Genomic DNA, 23,829 nt, shown 5'->3' with positions numbered 1-23,829 from the left:
GCGGCCATTACGCTGGTTTAAATCTTGCTAATCGCCAGTGTGTCTGTGAGGTTTGTTTTTGTGCAGAGCCGTAACGACAAGTGTAAAGATTAAAATAAAATATCAAATATTATAAATAATGACGTTATTACTTATATAATATATAACTCAATAACTAATGTTTTTATCAGTTCAGAAATTTAATTGCGAATAACTTTTTTAATTTAATATTTTCGACGTTTTAAATATTTTTAATGCGGACCTGTTGTGTTTTATGCCAGAATAATGGCTTCGAGGTCATTGAAAATCAATTCGCCACATCAAACGTGCCGCCACTGAGTGAGAGTACTGTCTGTTATATATACTGTGCTTCTACCGAAAGAAAACTACTTTGACTGCCCGGATCCGAGAGTGCGCGTAATGAATGTTTTTTGTTATGTCTGTCGAATGCGTGAACAGTTACGGTGGAGAGTAAGATGTTTGAATGATTTGCATGCTGTGCGAAATTTAGACTGTGTGCTTGGGTGGATGTCGTTGGTTGTGGTGGTGAATCTGAGCGATCGTGCGTCAAATGAAGTAAGGTATGATGACGAGAATTACACCGTTTACAAGAGCTCGAACGGCATTGTTTAACAAAATGTCCCGACCGAAGACAATTCATACACACCTTTAATTGTTTGACCCGGTCTATACGGCCCTGAACCGTAAGTTTAGTGAAATTTGAACATTCCTGTATGTAATGTTCCCCATTGCAGTTTACACAACGCTTAACACCCGAATTAGCAACCAAAAACGTTTTTGATTTCGGTTTTGATTTATCGATTATCCGCTTACCCGAACCGTTTTCCAAAGTTTCCAATAAATCAGCGCGTTCTTTCAAAAACCCTAACAAATTTTCTAAATTCGCTTTCTTTAAACCGGACTTTTTCCTTTCCCACTCCCGATTGGAATCAGCGTCCAATTTCGACACGGCTAAATAAATAAGTAGCGTGTCCCAATTATCCGTAGGTTCATTTAATGCAGCTAACGCGCGCAGATGTTTACGAAAGTCGTCAATAAAACTTCGAATCGGCTGTGGATTATCACCCGAAACCCCTTCAATTTCGAACAATGCCTTAACGTGATTATGAATTAATATCCGCGGGTTATCATAACGCTCGCGAATCAACCCCCAAGCGACTTCATAGTTAGAATTTGTCAATTCTAAGCTTTCGATAACCTGACGAGCATTACCGGTCAGTGCCGACAGTAAGTAATGAAATTTTTGAATGTCGTTGATCATTGGGTTGTTATGAATTAATGATTCGAAAATGTCTCTAAACCCTAGCCATGCGTCGTAACCACCGTCAAACTTTGGTAAATCTATAACCGGTAGCTTTACATGTTGATCCGGGGAAGGTCCTACAATGAACGACGCATCGGCGCATATATTTCTATTTGTCAAAATTCGCTTAGCTTTAGCCGTATTTGCGTAAAAACTCTCCTCGAATGTCTCCCTCTCCGCGTTTTGTGACTCGCCATCAACGCTTAACAAATCTATTTCACCCTGAATTTCCTCGAACTCATCGATAAGATTAATTGCCCGATTGTATCTTTGTTCTAACTCCAACGAAAGTTCCTGATTAATACCGCTTTCTCTGATACTTGATTCAAATTTTATTACAAATTTCGCAAAATTCGTTAGTTTGCCCTTGACAATACCTCGTTTTTTAGTTAAATTTTCTGACTGACTCATGATCGCGATTGACAAGTTTCAGATTGAGAACGATAAAGGAGAAAGCAAAGGGACTTACGGTACTTGTTTCAATGGCGTTGGTCGCTTCCAGTACGTGATGGACGAATTTCTTCTATCTCGAATTTGTTGAGAGTTGCATGAAGTAGAAATTCGGTCTTCGAACACTCCTGGCGAATGTTCTCCAAAAAGCTGCGTAACTGGCGGGCCAACGTTGTCGAATTTAATTTAATTTTACACGTCGCATCAAGGAACCGAAGACACTTAAATCTTCTTATATTTTCCCTATCCGGCTCGAAGGACCATTTATGATTATTTATTTTTATCTGGTGGGCGCTGGTTATCAACAAAATCTTGGTTTTACGCTTCCACAAACTTTATTATTAATTACACTTAAACTATACATATAAATTGCGATTAGTTGTATAGGGAGCCTTGCTCCGCGTGTATTGAAGGGGTACTGTTTCGGTGGGTGTTAAATCGAAGACTGAATAACTGATACGAGTTGAGCTCGCAGGCTCCTTCTTTATTTTAGGTCATAACTAAAAACCCTTACCTAAACACCGAAATATACACCCCAACGCATTCCCACACTTCACTCAACCCAATAAATAATGCGATAAAAAACCCTAATCTTGCGACTCGAGACACTTCAAATCTAGACTAAACAAATGAGGCGATACAAATAAATCTAACATGAACGTACTAATATAATATAAATCTATCAAATCTAATATAAATTAACCAATATAATATAAAATCTAACAAACATGCTCCAAGATGACATTTGGCCCCTGAATATCACATATATGGTCAACAGAATTACCGGAACCAAAAGTGATAGAAAGTTCAAACATGGCTCAGAACGGCGTATAACGTCATAATATCACGTTTTGGGCACATTTTGTTTTTTATCTCCTACATGCTCCAATACGATATTTGGCCCCTGAATATCACAAATATGGTCAACAGAATTATCGGAACCAAAAGTGATAGAAAGTTCAAACATGGCTCAGAACGGCGTATAACGTCATAATATCACGTTTTGGGCACATTTTGTTTTCTGTCTCCAACATGCTCCAAGATGTCATTTATCGCCTGAAAATATAAGAAGATTTAAGTGTCTTCGGTTCCTTGATGCGGCGTGTAAAATTAAATTAAATTCGACAACGTTGGCCCGCCAGTTACGCAGCTTTTTGGAGAACATTCGCCAGGAGTGTTCGAAGACCGAATTTCTACTTCATGCAACTCTCAACAAATTCGAGATAGAAGAAATTCGTCCATCACGTACTGGAAGCGACCAACGCCATTGAAACAAGTACCGTAAGTCCCTTTGCTTTCTCCTTTATCGTTCTCAATCTGAAACTTGTCAATCGCGATCATGAGTCAGTCAGAAAATTTAACTAAAAAACGAGGTATTGTCAAGGGCAAACTAACGAATTTTGCGAAATTTGTAATAAAATTTGAATCAAGTATCAGAGAAAGCGGTATTAATCAGGAACTTTCGTTAGAGTTAGAACAAAGATACAATCGGGCAATTAATCTTATCGATGAGTTCGAGGAAATTCAGGGTGAAATAGATTTGTTAAGCGTTGATGGCGAGTCACAAAACGCGGAGAGGGAGACATTCGAGGAGAGTTTTTACGCAAATACGGCTAAAGCTAAGCGAATTTTGACAAATAGAAATATATGCGCCGATGCGTCGTTCATTGTAGGACCTTCCCCGGATCAACATGTAAAGCTACCGGTTATAGATTTACCAAAGTTTGACGGTGGTTACGACGCATGGCTAGGGTTTAGAGACATTTTCGAATCATTAATTCATAACAACCCAATGATCAACGACATTCAAAAATTTCATTACTTACTGTCGGCACTGACCGGTAATGCTCGTCAGTTTATCGAAAGCTTAGAATTGACAAATTCTAACTATGAAGTCGCTTGGGGGTTGATTCGCGAGCGTTATGATAACCCGCGGATATTAATTCATAATCACGTTAAGGCATTGTTCGAAATTGAAGGGGTTTCGGGTGATAATCCACAGCCGATTCGAAGTTTTATTGACGACTTTCGTAAACATCTGCGCGCGTTAGCTGCATTAAATGAACCTACGGATAATTGGGACACGCTACTTATTTATTTAGCCGTGTCGAAATTGGACGCTGATTCCAATCGGGAGTGGGAAAGGAAAAAGTCCGGTTTAAAGAAAGCGAATTTAGAAAATTTGTTAGGGTTTTTGAAAGAACGCGCTGATTTATTGGAAACTTTGGAAAACGGTTCGGGTAAGCGGATAATCGATAAATCAAAACCGAAATCAAAAACGTTTTTGGTTGCTAATTCGGGTGTTAAGCGTTGTGTAAACTGCAATGGGGAACATTACATACAGGAATGTTCAAATTTCACTAAACTTACGGTTCAGGGCCGTATAGACCGGGTCAAACAATTAAAGGTGTGTATGAATTGTCTTCGGTCGGGACATTTTGTTAAACAATGCCGTTCGAGCTCTTGTAAACGGTGTAATTCTCGTCATCATACCTTACTTCATTTGACGCACGATCGCTCAGATTCACCACCACAACCAACGACATCCACCCAAGCACACAGTCTAAATTTCGCACAGCATGCAAATCATTCAAACATCTTACTCTCCACCGTAACTGTTCACGCATTCGACAGACATAACAAAAAACATTCATTACGCGCACTCTTGGATCCGGGCAGTCAAAATAGTTTTCTTTCGGTAGAAGCTTGCAAGCGGTTAAGATTGTCTAGAACAGCAACAAACGTTAATGTAGCAACAATAAATCAAACACAGTCAACAATAACGAGTTCTTGTTCATTGCGAATACATTCACACTGCACGGATTTTTCACTTAAGGTTAATTGTTTGGTTATAACAACAATCGCGAATGATTTACCCAATTTTAAAATAAACGCAAACACTTTAAAAATACCTACACACATTCGCTTGGCGGATCCATTGTTCAATAAACCCGATAAGATAGATATGCTGGTCGGGGCTGATTATTTTTGGAATTTGTTATGCGTTGGGCAAATCAAACTTGCAAAAGGGCCTATCATGCAAAACACCCGTTTGGGGTGGATCGTTTCGGGGCCGATACAAGCGAGCGCGGCACATTCGGTGCGGTGCAATTTAATTTATAAGGATGACAATTCCGTAATAAATAAGCAGTTGGCGCGGTTTCGGGAAGTCGAGGAGTTTGAAGGGTTAGTTCACTCATCGAAAAATGAAACATTTTGCGAAAATCATTTTTATAAAACCACTAAACGTGCAGAAGACGGACGATTCATTGTTTCGACACCGCTAAAGAAAGGTTTAGATTGGTTGGGCGAATCGCATAAAACCGCGGAAAATAGTTTGATGGGTATCGAGCGGAAATGCAAACGAAATCGTGAATTCGGTGAGCAATATCATACATTTATGCGAGAGTATTTGGAGTTGGGTCAATTAAGAAAGATTGTTGATACACGCGAGGGTTATTACATATCACACGGGGTGTTAAATGAAAATAGTGCCATCATAAGGGTCGTTTTCGATGCATCATGTCCCACGTCGATGGGATATTCGCTTAATAATTGTCAGATAGTGGGACCTATATTACAGCCTGACTTGTTCAGTGCCTTGAAACGGTTTAGGAAATACGCGCACGTAGCTACCGCGGATATACAAAAAATGTACCGTGCCTGTTTAATCAATCCAACCGAGGTTAGTAAAGAGTGTTTTATTGCTGCTCTTCGGCGGTTTTCAGCTAGGCGCGGGAAACCGAATCGAATGTTCTCCGATAACGGAACTAAGTTCGTGGGTGGCAATCGCGAATTACAGAAGCTAAGTCAGTAGTAGTATAGATTCGCCGATTCAAGAACCTCCTCCTCGAACCTGCGTTCTAGGAGGAGGTTCTTGAATCGGCAAATTTTTTGGGGGTCAGCGGAGGTTCGATGAGGAGAGGAGGTTCTTGAATCGGCGATTCTTTTGAGGGTCGGAGGAGATTCGATGAAGAGAGGAGGAGGTCAATTAACTTGAGAAGGTCATGTTATTTTGACGAAATTATTAAAAATTTATCTTTATTAAAAATTTATCTTTATTAAAAATGTATCTTTATTTAGGTTATGTTATTAAAAATTTATCTTTATATGTAACCTGTTTACCTAGATGAAAACAATTACTATGTTTATCCTTCGACGCTTCTCAATGAACTGTTAATGTTTTCGATATATCTCTTAATTTATTATTATACACAAAGGTATACGGTTTTGAGATATGTAGGTATACAAATAAGTGAGTCATAACTTACCTGCGAGATATTTTTTATTTTATTATGTAAAGGTGTACGGGTATTTAAGAATATGCGAGGAGGTTCTTGAATCGGCAAATTTTTTGGGAGGACAGGTTTGAGGAGGAGGTCAACTAACTTGTTAGTAGATGAGTCATGATCCACCTGCGAGATATTTTTTAAGAGCTTCTTAATAAATTTGTCATGCGTTTTGTCTGACGTCTCACGATATAATGACGTGTTAGAACATGTATAATAGATATATTCGGTAATGATGTGAAATATTACTCCCCCCACCAGCAACCTTATGTATTGCTATAAATACAAACGTTGGTCGAAGTTGTACCGCAGAGTGTTGTGCTTCAGAGTAAGGTTTTTGTGTATTTAGTACATATTAAAAATATCGTGTAGATTTTTGGTGCATTTAGTACAGAGGATTTTTAACGTAACGAGTAAGTAATTCAAATGTAATACAAGTAGATAATGTACTAATGTAAACAATAATATTGATGTTTAGTGGCAACCAGACCGAACCCCAAATGTCCAACTAAGAGAGCTGCTGTAAATTCATTTGAAAAGGGTGAAAATAAAAAACCTGCCCGAAACATCAAAATGGAGGGTAATTGTAATGAGACAACTGCAACAAATGTGTCGGTAGGAAGTGATAATCAAAGAAAAAAGGATGTGGTATTCGATGGAATTAATTTGTTGGCTTCCGACTTAGCGGAGTACGTATTTCCTAGCAATCAACAACATTATGTAGAAAATTGTGGAAAGTTACCTTTCACAAGTAACGTAGTATTAAATGAGGCAGTGAAAAATAATCTCCAAAAAGGTAATCAAGCGCCATTATTCTCCGAGAGTACATATTATTTAAATAAAAGTCGAACGAAATGGATATCGGTTGGCATGTCTGCCAATCTACATTTTGATCCGGTTATAAGATTAATGGGAAAAGGACAATGCATAACTTTTACCGAAGACGAATGGAAAAATGTGATTAATAGCAGACAATTGATTATGAATAGTTTTGTTGGTGATTTATCGGCACCACCACATTTCGTTGTAAGCGGCGTGACCTGCAGCAGCCAATGGATAGAAAATGTACGAAAAGTGTTGAAAATGGAAAGGGGGTCAGAAATATTTTACCTGGCTTACGACTCGTTACACGAATTGTGGAAACTTAGCGATTTAGTTTCGAGTAGGGTAGAAGTATTAAAGTGTATGGAATATAAAAATTATTACGATAGCGTGATCGATGTGGTATCAACAATGCAAGGTGATATAAAATCGAATATATTGGTTGCTTCAAACGGTGCACCAAGTGAACATTTGTGCGTAACTAAAGAACTGCTCGTATACGGTATGGATAAGGTATTACTGGATTTAGATTTGCACGCATTAATGAAGATGTGAAGTGAATAAAATGGAAAAAAAAGTGACGTTTTGCGAATCGAAAAATAGAGTGTACCGAATGCACACTTGGACGTTTGCTTACAGACAATCAAGGATAAGTGACTGGGAAGAAAAGATGTTGGACGGAATTAGATTTAAGACTAGGATAAGAAACGTAAATAAGTTATTAGAAAAATATTTAGATGTAGATTATAGATTAAATATATATCAAGAACGTTTTAGCATTGTAGAGTAATCGAACTGTTTTTAACTGAGTAACAATTAATTTTTAGGATATTAGTAGATTTAAGTGTAGCTGAATAATAATAATATTAATAGATTTAAGTATAAATTAAGAGCAAAACTGTTTTTGTAAAATATTTAAAAGGAATAAAAGCTTAAAGCACAACAGCAGAACTTCATTTCTAGTTTTTAACTGTGAAGAAAAGGAAGAAGGAGTGAAATTATAAAATGAATTTGTTAGAACCTAATCGTAACAGTTATCGTTTGACAGGCAAACGAATTGGTCGAGGATTTTTTAACAAGTTGATAGATAAACTTCCGATAGAACTTCATTTGCCAGGATATAATTTTTGTGGACCGGGTACCAAGTTGGAAAAGAGATTATCGAGAGGAGATCGAGGCGTGAATCCATTAGACGAAGCGTGTAAGAAACACGATATAGCATATACGGTCAGTTCAAATTTAAAATTTAGACACGACGCAGACAGAGCATTATATAAAGCAGCGAAAGAACGAATACGAAATAAAGAGTCTACTCTTGGAGAAAAAGTGGCATCGTCCGCAGTTGCCGCCTTAATGAAAGCAAAAGTAGCGGTCGGTATGGGCGTAGGTAGAAAAAGAAATCGTACGGGTCGACGACCTTTAAAAAAAGTCCGAACGCGTGTAAAGCGTGGTGGAGCTATATCTTTTGTAGATGCACTTCGATTCGCTCGCAACGCAATATCGAGATCAGGTGCTAAGAATTTGTTGACAAACGTTAAAGCGGCGTACGGAGCTTTGAAAAAGATAAGAAAAAGAATTTCCGAACCTAGAGGTCGAGTTATTCGAATTCCGTAAACGGGAGGATTTTTACCTTTAATTCCCCTGTTCGCAGCTTTAGGTGCCCTAGGTAGTATCGGCGGTGGTGCTGCCGCTATTGCAAGAACTATAAACAACGCGAAAACAGCTAGAGAGCAATTAGATGAAGAACGAAGACATAACAAGGCTATGGAAGCAAAGGCCGTAGGTAGCGGATTTTATATAAAACCATATAAGAAAGGTTGCGGTTTGTTTATTGAAGGAAAGGGGAATAATGTTGGCGGCACAGGTTACTTCAATAAGCCCTATAAGAAAGGTTGCGGTATAACCACTAGTTCAAAAAACTAGTTCGAATACCTCGTCGTGCGTTAACTAACGTCGAGTTGGAAAAGTTTGCGAAAGTACTAAAAATTCCACATTTTCGGGGTATATTTATGAGAGACAATCTCCCGAGTAAGATTAAAAAGAAGGAAAGAGGTATTGTTAACTTGGATAACTTGAAAGGACGAGGGACTCATTGGGTCGCCTATAAGAAAGACGACAAGGACATATACTATTTCGACAGTTACGGTGATTTAAGACCGCCATTAGAAATTGAACAATATTTGCTGTCAGACGGTAGGGGTGGTCAAGTAAAGTATAATTACTGTCGATATCAAAGAGAAATAGATCAAAATTGCGGACAGTTGTGTCTGAAGTTTCTAAGTAATAAAAGAACCTATTAGAGTCTAGAGACGTTTAGACGTTCAGAAGTAATGGAGAAAGAAGCAATACACACGACATATACATTTACGTTGACTGGAAAGTCATCTGAATTGACTTGTAATTTTAATCCTCCGATCTATTTGAACGAATTTGGTAGTTACGAGTTGGCTCTTTTGAATTTCGAAACGTTTAATAGTTTAGCAAACGTTAATAAAAACAACAACGTAATCCAATACGAAGATAAGACAGGACATTTTAAAAACAATATAATAGTACCTGTTGGAACGTACGATATTGATGATATTACCGAGTTCGTGAATGAACAGCTAGACAAAAGACACGCTAAAAGTGTCGTAATAAGGATTAAGGGGAATAATAACACACAACATTCTTTAATAAAAAGTACCCGTCGAATTAATTTTGCATGCGATAATTCTATAGGGCCGTTACTTGGCTTCAAGCCTCAAATATTACCTAGAGATACGGAAGTGGAATCCGATTTCGTAGTAAACATAAATAAAACGAACGCCTTACAAATTTATTGTAATTTAGTGACGGGATCGTATAATAACGGAGTTCCCGTGCACGTTTTATATCATTTTTTCCCAAACGTTCCGGCAGGTTTTAAAATAATCGAATCACCACAACTACCTATTTATTTACCGGTTTTAACGAACGTGATTAGTAGCTTAACAGTACGTATACTTGATCAGGACGGAAACTTGGTAGACTTCAGAGAAGAAGAAATAACAGTGAGAGTTCACCTGAGATCGATAAATTGAATTATTTAAATTTGACTAACGTTATGACAGTGTTATATCAAAACAAAAGAATGCGGTGGTCAAGAAGAGACAGAGCGAGAAAATTGTTTAATGGAGAAAACTATAAAGCGCGCGTCATCAGTCAACGTAGCGGCAGTAGAAGACGATCCATTCATCGATTATCACCAGTCAATCGAAGGTATTTAGTTCAGTTAGGATACGAAGTGTTAAAGTAATGGACATTTTAAAAGTAACGGATAAGATAAAAACAGATCACTCTATCGTAAGTTATGAATTCCATTCGCATCAACCGTTTGGATCGACCACGTTCGATAACAATGACGAAATTAGAATTTCAATTCCGGAAATAGATAATTATACTTTACCGAGCGAGAGTTATCTATACGTCGAGGGGAGCGTTCGTAAGTTAGCCGCGGACGGAAGTATAACAAAAGATGCCAGCGCAACGGGGCAATTGGTTAACAATCCCGTTGCATTTATGTTTAGCGATATTCGATATCTTATTAACGGAGTACATGTTGATGGTGTGCGGAACGTCGGTATAAGCTCATGCATGAAGGGTTATTTCTCATCTACGCAGAACGAGGTGGTGAAATTAGAGAACGCCGGTTGGCACATAAAACCTTGGAAAGATGATATAGCGGGTGTTTCAAAGGCTTTAGATAAAAATGGAAATTTCGGTCTTAGCGTTCCGCTAAAAACGTTGCTAGGATTCGCAGAAGATTTCAGAAAGATCATGATGAACGTTCGACAGGAACTTGTGCTAATTCGCGGACACGATGATACGGACGTCATCTTTCAACCAGCAGCCGCTCCGAACGACGAAAAATTGAAATTGATCATTAATAAAATTATATGGAGAGTTCCTCACGTGGCGGTGGGATTACGCGAACAGTTGGCATTAACAAAACTATCAGAAAGAAACGTAGACATTCACGTTCCTTTTCGATCGTGGGAAATACACGAGTACCCTCAATTACCTCAAACTACGAAGCAATCTTGGGCCGTCAAAACTGCTCCACAATTGGAAACGCCTAGATTTATAATCATCGGATTTCAAACAAATCGAAAGGGTATATTTAAAGGAAACATGGCATTATTTGATAATATAAACTTAACGAACGTAACCGTTTTCTTGAATGGAGAACGTTTTCCGTACGATAATTTGAATGTGGATTTTGATAACAATCACTATGCGATTTTGTATGATATGTATTCAAGATTTCAGCAAGCATACTACTATCAAGAAAGCGAACCTTTGTTTTCACCGGAAGAATTTAAAACTTACGCGCCGTTAATTGGAATCGATTGCACGTATCAACAGGAAGCAATACATAAAAGCGGAGTAGAAATAAAAATCGAGTATTCAACGAAAAATCCAATTCCGGAAGGTACGACAGCTTACGCATTAATTCTGCATGACAGAGCATTTGTGTATTCGCCTCTTACGAAAATGGTTAAGCAATTAATATAGTGGTACTGTTGAAGCAACGTCATTTAGTGTATCTCTAAACATCGAAGGAAACGTTTGCATATAGTGGTATATTATGGATATTATGATTTTTCAAAGGGATTTTATTATTTTGGACATTCAAGGTTTCACGATAAACGATGAAGAATTTATCCCAAAGGAACTGGCTTCTTACGACAGTAATCATTGTATAAGTCATTACGTGTTTCAACCTAGTCGAAGCTTTTCTTCACTATCTACCAAATTTCGCAATACGGCGAATTGGTTAATGAGTCATCATCATTGTATTGATTGGAACGACGGGTTTGTTCCTGCGTCTCGTTTCGATGAGATCGTTTATTATTTGTGTCGTTCGACAAAAGTAGCGTACGTAAAAGGACGTGAGAAAGCTACATTTTTAAGAAGAATTTTAACAATACCGGTAAAAGAATTGCCGGAAAATGAATGCAAATTGGAGGTTGGTGCGCCGATGTGTCCCTATCATAAAAAGAGACCAAGTATGTGCTCCTTATCGAATGTTTTTTATTTATTTTCATACGTATTCAGACATCTATAACTATATGTAAACGAATTGAGAAAGGCAGACGGGTAGTAGCGGTAGAGCAGTTCAAGATGGAACGTCTTTGGCGGTTAGTTACCAGATTGGGACTTTCAACTTTTATAATTAATAAAGTGTGGGATATTATGGAAAGATACGAATCTGATTTATCTTTTGCGAATATTAAAAACTACGAATTATGTTATTTACCAATCGATTATTATATCAATAAAGTAAAGCCATTAGATTTGGCGGCGGTTTGGTTTAAATTACCGTTGAAGTATAGAAACGATGAGCGATTACAAAGCAAGCTGCCCTGTTTTGAACATTATAATTTGCCTCATTGGGAAACGCATATTGATGGTCCACCATCGGCAAGAAAGGATTGTTCTTTATGTATGGTTTAGTATATAAACATTGTCAGTTATAGATTGTAAATTAATAATAATAAAAGATTGTAAAAAGTGTAAAAAGTTGTTTTAATTTAAAAGAAAAAATAGTTAATCTAAATGAATACATGGTATGTATACATTGGGTTGGGTTGGTATGACTTGGGTTGTACATTGAAAAAGTATTAAATTGGAAGAAAAAAAGGAAGAAAGAAAGGGGAAAAAAAGGAAGAAAAAAGGAAGGAAAAAAAAAAAAAAAGAAAAGAAAAAGGGAAAAGGATTGTTTATTGAAGCTCCTCCTATGCTCCTCCCATGCTCCTCCTCAGGCTCCTCCCAAAGTGGAGATGGAAGAGTGGGGATGGGAGTGGGGGAAATCTAAAATTCCCCCCCCCCCCCGGTTGCCAGGAAAGTAGAGCCAGAAAAAAAGTACCCCCACTCTAACTCCGCCCATTCCCCACTCCTCCCCCTTGTCACGCCCCACCCCACGCCCCCCTTCATTGCTCTAGTATAAGAAGGCACCTCCCAGCCTTTGAAAGTCACTTAAGTGTTTGTGTTCTTCAGTTTTTTGGTAAGTACAACCTTCTTTATTATCATGTTTATATAACGTTCATTTTCTCTCCATCACTACAGCTCTTTCTACAACTTTCTCTTTTTTGGTGAGTAAAACTATATTTGTTTTGCATGTTTATATAATATTTAAAATTGTTTTTTCCACTCCTAGACATCCTTGCTCATTCAGCTTTCTCTTTTTTTGCTGTGTTTTATTTGGTAAGTAACCTTTTCTACTTTCATGTTTATATAATATATTCTTGCTTTATTTCATCATGACAGCTCGTTCTACTTTGTTTTTGTGAGTACAACTTGTTTATTTGTTTGTTATGTTAAATTGATATTTTTTTTCCCAATTCCTACAGGAGCTTACTGCTGATCAGTTCGATTAGACCGATCAGTTTTTAACATCGCAATTTCAGCAACTTTTTTCTGGTAAGTATAGTCTCCTTTCTTGACATATATTGTTTTTAATCTTGTGTTTTTCATTCCTATAGCTCCTTCTATTTTTTCAAGTTAACTTTTATTGGTAAGCATAACTTTATTTTTTCGAACGTTTTATCATTCATATCCTATCATTCAGCACTTTGTTGACAAGCACCCTCTGCAGTTAGATTTTAACGTGCAACTGTATTTTTCATCAAGCGATGTAAGTATACATGTTTTTTTTATTAAAATAAAATTAATTAATTTTCTTTTCTTATCAAGATGTCTCAAGACGGTTTTAGTCAAATTGATTTAACTGCTCCGGGTTTCGCCAGCCAGGAATCCTTTCTGTTAAACAGTTTTGACATAAACCTGTTGAACATGTCGACTGTTGAGAAGGCTCTGGATCCAAACGTGCAGCCTAATGAGCAGCCGATGGATCCAAACGTTGAATCTAATGTGCAGCAAACTACGGCGCTTCCAAACATCGCAGGTTCCTCGAAAGTCGACGATAAGAATGTGAAACACCTTTCACTTTCACTTCGTCGAAAGTCGGGGAACCGTGAACACCGGAAGAAGGGTGCAGGTGTGTGGTTACCGCCAGATAAGTATAGAGAGCTTCGACGGGAGACCCGTGCTCGTTCGCGAAGTACCAAACACAAGCGTGTGTCAGTTGAACCTGCGACTCTGTCAAAGGTTGAAGTGACACACTCGGAAATGGCTAGCGGCGATGAGTCCAACGACTCTCTTTCTTTAATGGCGGTATCCCAACACTGCACCGAAAACCGGACATACCTTAAAGCTATTAATGCAGCTTTTGTTTCTAAGGCTTCTTCTTCTAAAGCTTCGTCGATTCCCACTCCCCCTACTAACATAAACATTCCTACCATAGAAGTTCCCTCATTAAGCCCGAAAGTACAAATCTTAAGGGTGGACACAATTCCCGCTACTTCAGTCATTTCCGATGTACCTGCCAGCCTTTTTTCAAATGCAATGTGTGCAGCAGTAGAAACAACCAAAGAGGAGATTTTGACCGAAATTAATATTTTGTATCAAAATTTTTATAAAGACCTTCATGCAAAGGTACTTCAATTGCAGACCTCTTTGAGAGAACTTGCACAGTTTAGGGAAGGGCTGGCGTCGAGTTCTAACCACTCTTTAACAACTTCACTCGACATCACCGTTGCAACATTAACCGTTGAAATGAAAAAAGCAGAATTCATTTTGTCTTCTTTACATACTAATAACTTCCCTTCCTAGCTAAAAAGATGTCCGGTAGCAACAACTTCGGGAGGGTGGTCACGTTGGAGCGAAGAGTTGCGTCTTTGGAGGTCAAAGTAGATACCCTGTTTCAGCTGGTAGGCTATATCTATAATCTTTTTTGCACGTTTTTAATTTCATAATCTTCTTAGGTAAACAGTATTGTCTCAGAGTCGGCAGTGGTGAGAGGGCAGGTGCATGTTCAAAACATGCACATACACCATTGTTCGACTGGGATAGAACCTCCGACACCGACACCTGCAGCGCCTCCGCCCCCGTATGAAGTGCGGGATGAGCAGGAAGAGGAGGAGGAGTGGTAACCATTTTTCCTCCTCTTCCTTAGGTTAGGTTAGGTTAGGTTATGTTAGGTTAAATGGTTAAGGTATTATACTTATTATTATTATTATTATTCTTCTTCTTAAATATATGTATATATAGTTTCTTTTGCTATATTTTCATTCAGTCTTATCCAATTCATTTAGTACGAGAATCATGATCGACGAGAAATTAAAATGTTTACCGCAACTTCTAACACTGCCTATAGTAAATTTTAGTAATGGTTCGGTCGAAGAACACTTTACAAGACACAGCAATTTATTTGGTGGAAAATGTAAGCGAGGTTTAATTGTAGGACCCTCAGGTGTCGGAAAAACAAATGCTATGTTATCGCTTTTAGTTGCACGTAATGGGTTGCGCTTCCTAAACTTGTACTTATGCTCTAATTCGTTATACCAAAATAAGTACGATTTTTTAAGACGTTTAATTGAACCTATAAAAGATTGCGGTTACTATGAATTTTCTAATATAGACGAGTTCATTCGACCGGAAGATGCGAAAGAATATTCGGTAGTCGTATTTGACGATGTTTCCTGTACAGGTCAAAATGTCATTAAGGAATTTTTTTCGTATGGTCGACATAAAAACATTGATTGTTTTCTAATTTGTCAAAGTTATAGTGCAATTCCAAAACAATTAGTTCGCGATAATTGTAACTTTTTGGTGTTATTTAAACAAGACTTAACAAATTTAAAACACGTATTTGAAGATCACATAATGAGCGATATGGAGTTTCATCGGCTAAAGGAAATTAGCGATGCTTGTTGGGAGAATAGACACGGCATCCTAGTTATTGATTTAGATTGTAGTGTATCTAAGGGACGTTACCGTAAGGGTTTTGATAAATTCATTGAAGTTTAAAACTAACGACTTCAGCTGTACAGTTCGTAGTAACTTCACATACATCATACAATGAACAAGACGATAGCTGCAGAACTTATCGCGGCACGAGAAGTCGTGAGAGACAAAATTCGTTCTTTAAAAGAAGACTTAGAGGAGTCAAGGATTCGGTCGGAAACCGCATATGCACCCATCGCAAGGCCCTTACAGGATATTGTCGCAAAACTTGACACTGCGCCTTTACTATCCATTCCAAAACGAAGTTTATCTCCAAAAGAAGAAAAATTGATATCTAAGATACAACGCTACTCGCCGGATATTTCTGACGTACCAGCTAAAACCGAGACCGAATATTTTATTCGAAAACCGAAAGTTCCATTAAAAGAACAACGACGAAAATTTGCTACATCGACTCCTGAAAAAAGGTTGGTATCTTCTCCCACGTCTTCTCCTCTTGGTCCATTAGCTCATGCAGAAGAAGAAGTATATGAAGTTCCGCCGGGCGAAGAAGAAGAACTCCTCGATTCTAGCGAGGATACCGGAGCTCTTATTTCGGACGCACATAATCGAATAGAACGACTTAAAGATGAAATAGAAGAAAGATTGGAGTCTCCAGAGGTACAAGCCGCTTTGAGTCAGTTTCATCCTTTGCCCAGAACGTATATTGTTGGTTTAACAACTGATTTAAAAGATGATTATGATCGTTTATACGGTGTTCGCGAAACTCCCGAAGGTTTCTACATTGGAGTCAGTCCTGTTCACTTTGAGGATCAGGATATTCACGTTGGAAACTTCAAATATACGGGAACCGTTGGTTTATATGATTTACTATTTAAAAACGAACCGGGCAAATTTACAATTCAGGACATGCGCAACTACAAAGATATCTTACTACGTTCAAATGCTCCGTACATTAATTACATTCCAGAGGCAGGTATGACTACTGAGGACGACAGTGGGAAATTTCAGAATATTATCAAGCCTATCGTTGAAGGTAACAAACCCAAGGTGCATTGGGCTAAATACTGGCCGAATCCGAAGAAAAAAGTCGGTGGTGCATTACAAAAACAAGTCGTTCCTGGGGCTCTTATCGAATACGAGTATTGGGACGATCCCAACGAACTTGTCGACAGACTGCGTTTGTTGATGGCCTCGCAAACTGCAGGTCATTCTGCACATGTCAATGAAATATCATCAATAATATCGGAGCTAACAGAGGCCGAGATTATACGTTAAAATATTATCATAAATATACGACTCTCACATTTTTTGTTTTAAAACACCGACGTTTGTGAACTAGAGCAGATGAGTTTAAGCAAGTTCGGAAAACATTCGTCTAGTATGACGATCGATAAGTTTGGTAAACACGTACACGGACACAACATTGCTGCTCATTTTAATAAACGTGAAAACTTACAACGATATTTCAAACAACCAACTATACTTACGTTTAGCGGAGATGGAACTACGGATACAACGGATAATTATTACATTATTCAAAATTTAGGTTACGTAAGTAAATATATAAACTTTTTATATATTGGTGAAATAGTGAAATACCGATTTGAAGGAGACGTTGAAATGATTATTAACGGGAGTATCTTCGATCCAAATAAAAAGTTAAATGTTCTCTTCTTTGGAGATAAAATAGTTTGCAAACCCACAACGAAGACCACTTTACTCAAGAAACCATTTATGGTAGAACTGCTCATTGAAATATCCAGAAAATGAGCGATATTAAAAGGTCCGTCGTAAACGAGTTGCACGCGTCCGCGAGGAAAAAGTATAAACGCAGACGTGTTATTATAAAAGGTTTAACGGACTTATTTCAAGCTGATTTAGTGGAGATGATACCTTATTCAAAAGCAAATGGTAATTTTAAATATATTCTAACAGTTATTAATGCTTTCTCAAAGTATGGATGGGCTGTACCACTAAAAAACAAAACTGGCAAAGAAGTTACGCGAGCTATGGAAACAATTCTATCGGAAAAGCGGAAAAACATACCGAAGAATCTGCAAACGGATAACGGAAAAGAATTTTACAATGAGGATTTTAAAAAGCTCATGTCACGATATCACATCAATCACTACAGTTCATTTTCCAATTTAAAGAGTTCTATTGTTGAACGGTTTAATAGAACAATAAAAGAAAAAATGTGGAAAGAATTTAGTATGCAAGGTAACTATCGTTGGTTGGAATTGCTTCCCAAATTAATTCTGGATTATAACAACCAAGTTCACAGGACGATAGGAATGAAACCTAGCGAGGTAAATAACAGAAACGCATCGACACTGTTAAAAACTGTATATAATTACATAAAAATTGTCGATCCTTATACCAAAAAATTTAATGTCGGTGATCACGTCAGAGTGAGCAAGCATCGACACGCCTTCACCAAAAACTATACTCCCAATTGGTCTAACGAAGTGTTTACAATACATTCTGTTCGTAATACTTTCCCAACAACATATCTGCTCAAAGATGCATCCAATGAAAAAATTATGGGTGGTTTTTATCGAGAGGAATTACAAAAAGTTAAATATCCTGACGTCTACTTGGTGGAAAAAGTGCTACGGCGAAAAGGAAATCAAGTGTTTGTGAAATGGTTAGGATTAGGTCCGTCTCATAATTCTTGGATCTCAAAAACTAACGTTCTTTAAAACGTATAAAGACCTATTTAAAAGTTTACAAGACTTTATTAACAATCGAACATTACAAATACATTATTATTATTATTCTTTACAATTTTTTTTAAATTAAATTCATTTATTCGCATTCAATCTTTTTATCAACCAATGACCCCACGCCAAAGTATTACATCCGTTCGGTAATATGTATCGTTTATCATCGCACGATGAAAGAGCAATTTTATTCTTTAATTCGGTATACATAGTATGAAATTCTGACTTAAAAATGTACATTTTTTTATGAACCGATCCGCCACATTCAACCACACGTTTATAATCGGTCACGCTTAAATGTTTATCTATAACATATTTCTTTACTCCTTTAGCCTTCTTTACATTATCATTCAACAAGGTGATGCAGTACGCCTTAGCTCCTGTTCCAACAAATGACGTTATGCACCTGTTTGGATATTCATCTTTCATTCTTCCCAACACAGATCGACCGCGAGGTATATTGTGTATATTCTCTAACGGATAATTGGACGTGTCAAAAAATTCAATATTTTCTTTTATATCCTCATATACATTGGGAGTAGTAATTTCTAGGATTAGGGAATCAGTATCGGTGTATAAAAGTGTTATGTTATTTCCATATTTAACTTTTAAGTAATCATAGAAGAAGCTGTACATTACGGTTTTCGAAAGCTCTAATATACTGAAACCCACATACAGCGGTTTGCAATAACGAACTTCCGCGACGTTCAATTGAACGGCTATCAAATTATCGCAAAATATTTTCGAAGATTTAAAATTTGGTTTAGCTATTAGGGCTTCCACGCCCGGTTTCTTATGACGACATTCCCAGTGGGTAACTAGTCTTATATCCACTCGCTTTTCCACATTTTCCATTGTCTTACCGTATACGATGTTATTCATTGCTTTGTAATGATTTTTTTCAAATTCATTCTTAGCTTTCGCACGTTTATCGGAATTGAAATCGATGTAGCTCCGCATCCAGTTGGATTGTTTAAATTCTAATACTCTGTAAATCTTCGTTAGTTTCAATCCGAACTTGATACACTGCTTTAGATTCACGTAATGAATGATGTATTTTGTTTTATTTTCCAAATTTGCTATTAACTTTGCATTTTTTGAACCTGGGGGTACAATCCGTTCTGGACAAAATGGCAAATCGTTGTGTTCATCATGTATTGCTTCCGGATACTCTAAATCTACCTCGAACACGTAACCCTTTTCGGAATCGTCTTCCGTATTGTAAATATCTAACTTTTGAATCTCTTCATCTGATAGCCATCGAAATCCCCCCGTCGGTAATTTTCGTCTCATTGCGTGTCCATACAAATTCGTAGCGTCGAGATACAAAATATAAGATGGGTCTTTGGTTTCATCAAATTCCATCATTAATTTATTGTTAGCCTTCGCACTGCGTTTAGTGCACATACTTAATCCACCGCGAATACCATTTTTAAAGAAGTGTAACATGTCTATGTCCGTTAATAATTCTAATTTTACCCCTGTCATTCGTAATAATGCATCCCAACCGAAGCCCGGCGCTGTGAAGTAATGACATGGATCTAAAGAGTAATACTTCATCGAGATGGTTCGGAAATTCTCAAATACGTCCGCCAAAAGTAAAACGTCAGACGTTAAATAAATGTCGCTATATTCGCCTAAAGTGCGACAGTTAAATAAGTTCCACACCGTTTGTGCACGACAATAATTTTCTTCGGTTATACTATCGTCGCATAAAGTATTGTAAAAACTACTTCGATCTGGCAGAGCGGTAAGATTCAGCTTTTCGAATGAATCCACAAAGGAATACGGAAAAACTCCTTTCTGACGTATAAGTCGAAACTGTTCTTCGTTCCTAAAATATTTTCTGATTTGAACGCATTGGTTGTCTTCCAAAAATGAACCCAACTTCTCTAGCGATAAAGCCATAAACCTAAATGAATCCACAAATCTCAATTTCATATGAACCCGCCTTAGCTTTCCCTTGCTGTCAATGTTTTCTCCTACGATAATTTTTTTCGAAAATGATATATACTTTTCTTTATTCTGTGCTATAACGTCCACGTCTTCCTCTTTTAATGCCATATCTTTCACAAACATATGACAATCGTAGTTCGAAAGATTGTGAAAGAATATCGGTATGAACTTTGGTAATTGATAATTGATGTTACATACAGCATGTGCGGGTCCTCTATACAACCCAGTTAGGTGATCATGATCGCACACTTTATTACCTTCTTTTATTTTGTGCGAACAAATGTGACAGATATCCTGCATCTCATGTATTAATCTATCAATAGGTGGTAATGGGAGCATTTCTTTTGGTTGGCTTAAATAATTTTTGTATATATTCAGAACGTCATGTTCCAACTTGCTCATGAAAATTTGAGCAGCATTACATCCGCGATATATTTCAAACTTCGACAATGATTCGTCATATGAACATTTTATATAATATGCAAATGCATAAGGTTCGTGTTTGAAACATTTGACGGAGTATGAATTATCATCGTTAAGTTCTGTTGCTTCCGCATCGGCGATCGGTTTCTGTAATGCTTCAAAATCTGCATACACCACGAACGGTATTTTTAATTGTCGTTCAAAATTTTCGAACTGTAGTATATTTTCCTTTTCTTCATTTCCATATTTATTTATTTTCAAATTTGTTGTTGGTAAAATTGCCCTTACCTTGCTGCAATCGTCACTTTGATGACGGATAAGTTTATTTTCTGACGTAAAGAATACCAAGCATCCGTCGCAAATATACTTTTCATGACCATTCTGCGATGCTTGCGATGATAGTAATCGAGACAGATTTTTTATCCAACAATAGTGACTATTCCCGGAATCATTTGTAACCAATAATAAATTTATATGTCTTTCTTCTTTTTGTCGACATATATACATTGTAATTATGTCATAATTCATAACACCGTCTTTAAAATACTCATTTATTCCATATACATTAATAGATAGTTTGTTCTGCTTTTCAAATACAGGTATATCTCGTAATTTAACTGGAAAAACAATATTTGAATAGTCTAAGCCGCAGTCTAGGTAATTCGGATACGAAGATGTCCTCTGTGGTAAACCGTTCGGTTCATGTAGTGCGGATGTTACAGCCCATGCAAAACATGCATCATCCGCGTTTTGTATATTTATCACAGCACGCTTTGCTTTTATTTGTGATGGTAGATCGATGTAATTAGATGCTCTGATAGGATTATATTTGTTTAAATTTAACTCCATATAGAGAATTTGCATTAAAGTCCATCCTAAATAAAATATTGAAACATTTATTTTATAATATATAGGTATATTATGTCACATTACGCTTACCTGAATCTCGTTCCTGGAATTCTGACATTTTTGATGAAATTTCATCAATAAATTCCTTATATATTTTATACAGATCCGACGCTAATGATACTACCTTATTTTTCGTATTGAATGATTTTATTTCACAGTCTTCCTTTGATTGTAAAAAATACAAACCAAAACATTCCATATTTAATTTTACATTTCGGTGAATATCGATTGCGCTTTGTATTAGATTTAGTATTTTTTCTCGAATTCTATGAGAAAATTCATCCAAATCCACAAAAAAACCTTCTTCACTTATTCGATAACTGACAATTTTGTCACCGAATGCTCCAGCTATTCTCTCCACTCCGTCATCGATTATAACAAAAGCGTTACGCTTGTGTGCGTTGCTTCGTAAATGTGCAGAGTAACATTGTCTATTTACATAATCATCGCAAGCCTCACATTTTACTGCTTTTGGAATTTGCGGTGCGTCAAGCTTGATTCTCTTGCCAATACAAGATAATCGTTGATGTCTTTTTAAATTGTCAACTCGAGTAAAACTTTTTCCACAATCCTCACACACGACCATTTTACAATTTAATGTTGTACACTTCTACTTGTTATGAAAGAACTACGTCAATACCACATTTCGCAGGCGTTTATAAACCCTCACCGCTCCTGAAACTTATTGGGGAGGAGGAGGATGCATCGAGTGCGTTTGTATACATGTATATTTATAACTCCGTATACCTCTGCATAATAAATTAAAAAAATATCTCGCAGGTAGATCATGACTCACTTACTAGTATTAAGTTAATTGACCTCCTCCTCGAACGTATCCCCCCAAAAAATTTGCCGATTCAAGAACCTCCTCGCATATTTTAAAGCTCCGTATACCTTTACACAATAAATTTTAAAAAATATCCCGCAGGTAGATCATGACTCACTTATTTGTATACCTACATGTCCCAAAACCGTATACCTTTGTGTACAATAAGTTAAGAGATATATCGAAAACATTACCAGTTCATTGAGAAGCGTCGAAGGATAAACATAGTAATTGTTTTCATCTAGGTAAACAGGTTACATATAAAGATAAATTTTTAATAACATAACCTAAATAAAGATACATTTTTAATAAAGATAAATTTTTAATAAAGATAAATTTTTAATAATTTCGTCAAAATAACATGACCTTCTCAAGTTAATTGACCTCCTCCTCTCTTCATCGAATCTCCTCCGACCCTCAAAAGAATCGCCGATTCAAGAACCTCCTCTCCTCATCGAACCTCCGCTGACCCCCAAAAAATTTGCCGATTCAAGAACCTCCTCCTAGAACGCAGGTTCGAGGAGGAGGTTCTTGAATCGGCGAATCTATACTACTTAAGTCAGTTCTTGAAAACGCTTCTATTAGTTGGTCGTTTATTCCCCTTAACTCGCCACACTTTGATGGATTATGGGAAGGCGATGTTAAGTCAGTAAAATTTCATTTACGTCAGGTTACCGGCAATGCCTCGTTTACGTACGAAAATTTGTATACATTACTTGTTCAAATTGAGGCCATCCTTAATTCCCGGCTATTAACCCCATTATCCACCGATCCCAACCATACGACTCTATCAACCCCGGCACATTTTCTAATTGGTAGAAAACTTACGTCGCCACCAGATCCGAGCTTGAGTCACATCAGTGAAAACCGCTTATCCCAATTCCAACGTGTACAGCAGATTCAACAACATTTATGGACCAGGTGGTCCAAAGAATATTTGTCTGAGCTGCAGAGTCGCCACAAGTGGTCAACGGGTGACGCTAACCTAAAGGTGGGCCAATTGGCGTTAATAAAGGAAGATAATTTGCCTGTCTTAAAGTGGCTTACTGGCCGAATTATAGAATTGCACTGCGGTAAGGATGGAGTCGCACGAGTGGCCACGCTATGCACACAAAATGGAAGCGTCAAAAGGGCCACGGTCAGACTGTGTCCACTACCAATGGGATAGCAGTCTTGTGTTTCATTAATGTGATTGCTTGTGATTGCGTGAATTGTGTGTGCGCGATTAATCACTCACGATCAGTCGTGTAAATTTAATTTTTCCATTTTTTTTTTTTTTCATACATTTTGATGTTG

The 23,829-nt window shown here is 37.3% G+C and overlaps 5 protein-coding genes across 5 annotated transcripts; 3 read left to right on the top strand and 2 right to left on the bottom strand.

Moving 5' to 3' along the window:
* Nucleotides 1-334: 334 nt before the first annotated feature.
* Nucleotides 335-1,714, bottom strand: LOC139430451 (uncharacterized). Its single transcript, XM_071197494.1, has one exon. It carries the CDS (start codon nucleotides 1,712-1,714, stop codon nucleotides 335-337), a length of 1,380 nt encoding a protein of 459 aa, XP_071053595.1.
* A 1,378-nt stretch (nucleotides 1,715-3,092) lies between these two features.
* LOC139430450 (uncharacterized) lies at nucleotides 3,093-5,570 on the top strand. The gene has a single exon (XM_071197493.1). The coding sequence runs from the start codon at nucleotides 3,093-3,095 to the stop codon at nucleotides 5,568-5,570; it is 2,478 nt and encodes an 825-aa protein (XP_071053594.1).
* Nucleotides 5,571-6,350: 780 nt separating this feature from the next.
* On the top strand, nucleotides 6,351-7,506 carry LOC139430582 (uncharacterized). Its single transcript, XM_071197751.1, has 2 exons — nucleotides 6,351-6,455; nucleotides 6,521-7,506. Coding segments are annotated over exons 1-2 (900 nt in total). The 5' UTR covers nucleotides 6,351-6,454; the 3' UTR covers nucleotides 7,420-7,506.
* Nucleotides 7,507-13,396: 5,890 nt separating this feature from the next.
* Nucleotides 13,397-14,999, top strand: LOC139430563 (uncharacterized). Its single transcript, XM_071197715.1, has 3 exons — nucleotides 13,397-13,522; nucleotides 13,582-14,657; nucleotides 14,712-14,999. The coding sequence occupies exon 2, from the start codon at nucleotides 13,582-13,584 to the stop codon at nucleotides 14,557-14,559; it is 978 nt and encodes a 325-aa protein (XP_071053816.1). The 5' UTR covers nucleotides 13,397-13,522; the 3' UTR covers nucleotides 14,560-14,657; nucleotides 14,712-14,999.
* A 3,415-nt stretch (nucleotides 15,000-18,414) lies between these two features.
* Nucleotides 18,415-22,938, bottom strand: LOC139430562 (uncharacterized). Its single transcript, XM_071197714.1, has 2 exons — nucleotides 21,738-22,938; nucleotides 18,415-21,673 (listed from the first exon to the last, which is right to left on the bottom strand). Exons 1-2 carry the CDS (start codon nucleotides 22,291-22,293, stop codon nucleotides 18,501-18,503), a joined length of 3,729 nt encoding a protein of 1,242 aa, XP_071053815.1. The 5' UTR covers nucleotides 22,294-22,938; the 3' UTR covers nucleotides 18,415-18,500.
* Between the last annotated feature and the right edge of the window lie 891 nt (nucleotides 22,939-23,829).

The sequence above is a fragment of the Onthophagus taurus genome, chromosome 7 (genome assembly GCF_036711975.1).
Source record: "Onthophagus taurus isolate NC chromosome 7, IU_Otau_3.0, whole genome shotgun sequence".
In the NCBI taxonomy this organism is placed as follows: domain Eukaryota; kingdom Metazoa; phylum Arthropoda; class Insecta; order Coleoptera; family Scarabaeidae; genus Onthophagus; species Onthophagus taurus.
This window is presented reverse-complemented; position numbering and strand designations above follow the sequence as displayed.

Coding starts and splice junctions, on each gene's coding strand:
- LOC139430451 (XM_071197494.1), bottom strand. CDS start 1,714: ATGAGTCAGTCAGAAAATTTAACTAAAAAACGAGGTATTGTCAAGGGC.
- LOC139430450 (XM_071197493.1), top strand. CDS start 3,093: ATGAGTCAGTCAGAAAATTTAACTAAAAAACGAGGTATTGTCAAGGGC.
- LOC139430563 (XM_071197715.1), top strand. CDS start 13,582: ATGTCTCAAGACGGTTTTAGTCAAATTGATTTAACTGCTCCGGGTTTC.
- LOC139430562 (XM_071197714.1), bottom strand. CDS start 22,293: ATGGTCGTGTGTGAGGATTGTGGAAAAAGTTTTACTCGAGTTGACAAT. Junction 21,674..21,737: donor ATTCCAGGAACGAGATTCAG/GTAAGCGTAATG, acceptor TATTTTATTTAG/GATGGACTTTAATGCAAATT.